The following is a 4,368-nucleotide window of genomic DNA, read 5'->3' as shown; positions in this document are numbered from 1 at the left end:
TATATATATATATATATATATATATATATATACACACACACACACACACACATATATATATACATACATTCTTGAGTAGCTGTCCACACTCAATATAAATAATAGAGCTGTTGTATTTTTATATCTCATTGAGCAGTATATTACTGGTCATGTTTTATAACTGGTTGGAATGTTGCCATCTGTTTTGTGTTGACTGTTGTATCAGGCAATACTGACAACTCGTCAGACATGGTACTACCAGACAACATGTCTGAAAAGTCATCAGTATATGCAACAGTTGGCATAAAACCAACAATACCATATTGATCAGTTATGTGCTGTAATCAGTGATATATGTATGTGTGTTAATATTTTATGCACAAATAGACTTGTGCTAGAAATTATATGAAATTTTATCTAACACATGCCAGCATGGAAGAGTAAACATAAAATATCAGTGTCACCCTAGTTAGGTGTCCTACTTTCATCAAAATAACAGTGTGAAAATCCACCATTTTTATTGTGAACGATACCTGTATTCTATTTATTTTCATTTTTGTAATATTTGTAATTTCTTTTATTTTGTACTTTTTATTTAGATTCCATATCTGGTTGTATTGAGGAGAAACTTTCCATATTCCAGCATTCTATAGAATCCGATGATGCAATTGTTATCCTTCCAGAGCCAGTTGATAGTGAGACCTATTTGCCTTATGTTGGTAAGTCACACTCTCTTCTGATTTAAACTTGTCTCTTTTATGATTTATTTGCTTTGTCTTTTTTTTTTTTTTTTACATGCACAGGCATGGGTGTGTGATAAGAAGATGGCTTCCCAATCACATGGGTTTCAGGTTCAGCCCTACTGCATGGCACCTGAGGCAAGTGTTGTCTTCTATAGCCCTGCACTGACCAAAGTCTTGTGCGTGGATTTGACAGACGGAAACTGAAAGAAGCTTGTTATGTGTGCGTGCGCGCGTGCAAATTGTTTTATTCTTTTACATGTTTCAGTCATTTGACTGTGACCATGCTGGAGCACCACTTTAAAGGGTTTTAGTTGAAAAAATTGACCCCAGGACTTATTCTTTATAAGCCAAGTGCTTATTCTATTGGTTTCTTTTGCTGAACCACTAGGTAACAGGGCTGTAAACACATCAACATCGGTTGTTAAATGATGGTGGGGGGACAAACACATATAAAGACACACATAAATGTATGTACATATATATATATATATATATATATATATATATATATATATATATATGATGGGCTTCTTTCAGTTTCCAGCTACCAAATCCACTTACAAAGCTTTAGTTGTCCTGCGGCTATATTAGAAGACACTTGCCCAAGGTGCCATGCAGTGGGACTGAACCCAGAACCATGTAGTTATGAAGCAAGCTTCTTACCACCCAGCCATGTGCATGTTACTGTCTCCATGCCTTGACATCACATGATGCTAACTAGTGTGACTGTCATGCATGCAGCATCCTTGATTTCCAATATTCTATGAAAAGATGTCTGGTCATCAGGAAATATTACCTATATTGCCTTACTTGGAAACAGGTGAGTGTTGGCGACAGGAAGGGAATCTGGTTGTAGAAAATCTGCATCACCAAATACTGTCTGACCCATGTGAGCATGGAAATGGGATGTTGAAAATGATGATGATGAACAAAGTTGTATTTTGTGGTCCCTTGCAATCCTCTGCAGCTGAGCATCCCTAATCTCACAAGTGTTGGTGCCACTTAAAAAGCACCTGTACTGGTGCTGTGTAAAAGCACCGAGTAAACTCTGTAAAATGGTTGGTATTGAGAAGGGCATCCATCCTTAAAAACCATGCCAAAACAGACATGGAGCCTGAATGGCCTTCACCTGGTTAGCTTCTGTCAAACTGTTCCACCCATGCCAGCATGGAAAAACAGATGTAAATGATGATGATAAAAGTGAAATATTATTGTTTAGTCTCAGGTTATTCCTGTTTGAGAACCTTATGATCAGCCATTTTGTTTTTGTATCAGATACTTAGCTATGATTATATTATCCAGTGTTTCTTCTCTGCTATAAGACAGAAAATTGTGATTTGGTGGCTGTGTGGTGAGAAGCTTGCTTCTCAACCATATGTTTCTGGGTTCAGTCCCACTGTAGCACCTTGGGCAAGTGTCTTTACTATAACCCCAGGTTGACCAGTGTCTTGTGAATGTTAGTGTCTTCTTGCTTTGACATCACATGATGTCTGGTCATAGGGAAATATTACCTTGCTTGGAAACAGGAGAGGGTTGGCAATAGGAAAAGCACCTGGCCATAGAAAATTCACCTCAACAAAATTCTGTCCAACTCATGCAGGCATGGAAAAATGGATGTTAAACTGATGATGATGATAATTTTTTTTTGGGGTGGGGTAAACTGGGAGACCATGTATAAATTTCGTCATTGACTCCGGTCAGTGATATTGTTGTTTAGCTACTGGTCAGACACGTCTCTCTAAAATTGCACCCTATCATCCGAAAAAGAAAAGTGGAAAGACACATTGGATATTGTAGTTTTAGATAGACTATTCTCCTCCAGAAAATGCCAGGATGGTCATGGCTGGAATCCATTTGAACACAGGTTAGTTTGACTTGGACTAAACAACAAAATACTTTAATTCATTTTATTTAACCGTTTAGCATTCAGGTTTATTTATTCACATTGCTTTGAATTAATCACACATTTTGTATGAGTGGGTGCTGAAAAGTTCCTGGCTTTAAAGGTATTGTGAAAGGCCTGGTTGAAGGCCCAACCTTCTGAGTTCTTTTACAGGGCTTAGAAAAACTGAAGGACTGCTGCAATAAGTGTGTGAATCTGAGAGTGGAATATGGTGAATAAAATCGTAATTAATTGATCTTTCTGTATTTTCTATTACCCACAGCACCCCACTGTAGCTTCAAAATGGTGTGTTTGTATATTGGCAGAATGATATTGTAGGGTCGGTGTGAGAGGTTGGATCTGGTCATTTTAACATAAAGCAGGTAGAATATTTGGGCTGAATATGGATGGATTAAATACCAAAGGGTTAAATAATTTTTTTGTCTTCATCTCTATCCACCTGCCACTCTCATTACACACTCTTGCAGACATACTTGAGGGGGTATACCTTGAGGCATCTTCACCACCATCTTCTCTCTCTTACCCAACTAGGATGGCTATATATATCTCCTGCAGCAAGCCACCTACTCCTCCACTCTCAGTCAACAGGTTTTGTCTTGCAAGTAACTTGGTGACCTTGTTCGTGCCAGTGCCACATAAAAAACACCTCGTGTACTCAGTAAAGTGGTTGGTGTAAGGAAGGGCATCCAGCTATAGAAACCAAACCAAAACTGAAATGCACAGGCTAAACATGGCCTGCCAACTTGTCTAGGTGGGTACAGGTCAACAATGTTAAATAACCATTGACATGAGCCGTGCTATCTCATGCCACCATGGAAAGTGGATGTAAAATGATAATGAATATATCAGCATCATCATCATCATCATCGTTTAACGTCCGCTTTCCATGCTAGCATGGGTTGGACGATTTGACTGAGGACTGGTGAAACCGGATGGCAACACCAGGCTCCAATCTAATTTGGCAGAGTTTCTACAGCTGGATGCCCTTCCTAACGCCAACCACTCAGAGAGTGTAGTGGGTGCTTTTACGTGTCACCCGCACGAAAACGGCCACGCTCGAAATGGTGTCTTTTATGTGCCACCCGCACAAGCCAGTCCAGGGGCACTGGCAACGATCTCGCTCGAAAATCCGACGGGAGCCAGTCAGGCGGTACTGGCAACGGCCACGCTCAAAATGGTGCATCTCATGTGCCACCCGCACAAGAACCAGTCCAGGGGCACTGGCAACGATCTTACTTGGCTTGCCGGGTCTTCTCACGCACAGCACATTTCCAAAGGTCTCGGTCAGTATATACATATATAAATATATAGATATGTGTGTGTGTGTGTGTGCATGTGTATATGTGTGTGTGTGTATATATATATGCATGTGTATAGTTGTGTGTGTGTGTGTGTGTATGTATGTATGTATGTATGTGTGTGTATATATATATATATATGTCAGACGGGACCTTGATGACTGCTATAAAGCAGGAAAGTATACTAGCCCTTATATATTTTATATATTTAATACTCAATAATTCATATATTCAATAAGACATTCAATACTTCATTTCATTTTACTATTTATATTATATATTCCATATTCTATATCCCACATTAATTTTATAAGAATATAAATAAAGCATAAAAAACAGACAGTTGGAACTCTTTTAAATAATATATTCCTCTATACACGATCATACAAACCCCCTTTTTTATTTTTTTATTTTTATTCATATATATATATATATATATATATAC

The 4,368-nt window shown here is 38.4% G+C and overlaps 1 protein-coding gene across 2 annotated transcripts in view; it reads left to right on the top strand.

The window, feature by feature from the left end:
• The window catches only part of LOC106878811 (uncharacterized protein KIAA2013 homolog), an 86,355-nt gene that overhangs the window by 55,563 nt on the left and 26,424 nt on the right, over nucleotides 1-4,368 (top strand). For both annotated transcript variants that reach the window (XM_014928153.2, XM_014928152.2), the window contains exon 3: nucleotides 579-698. In XM_014928153.2, the coding sequence (XP_014783639.1) occupies nucleotides 579-698 (120 nt within the window). The remainder of the gene's footprint in view (nucleotides 1-578; nucleotides 699-4,368) is intronic.

Source organism: Octopus bimaculoides, chromosome 5 (genome assembly GCF_001194135.2).
Source record: "Octopus bimaculoides isolate UCB-OBI-ISO-001 chromosome 5, ASM119413v2, whole genome shotgun sequence".
NCBI classification, from domain to species: Eukaryota; Metazoa; Mollusca; class Cephalopoda; order Octopoda; family Octopodidae; genus Octopus; species Octopus bimaculoides.
The sequence above is the reverse complement of the archived record's forward strand: the minus strand, read 5'-3'. Positions and strand labels throughout refer to the sequence as shown.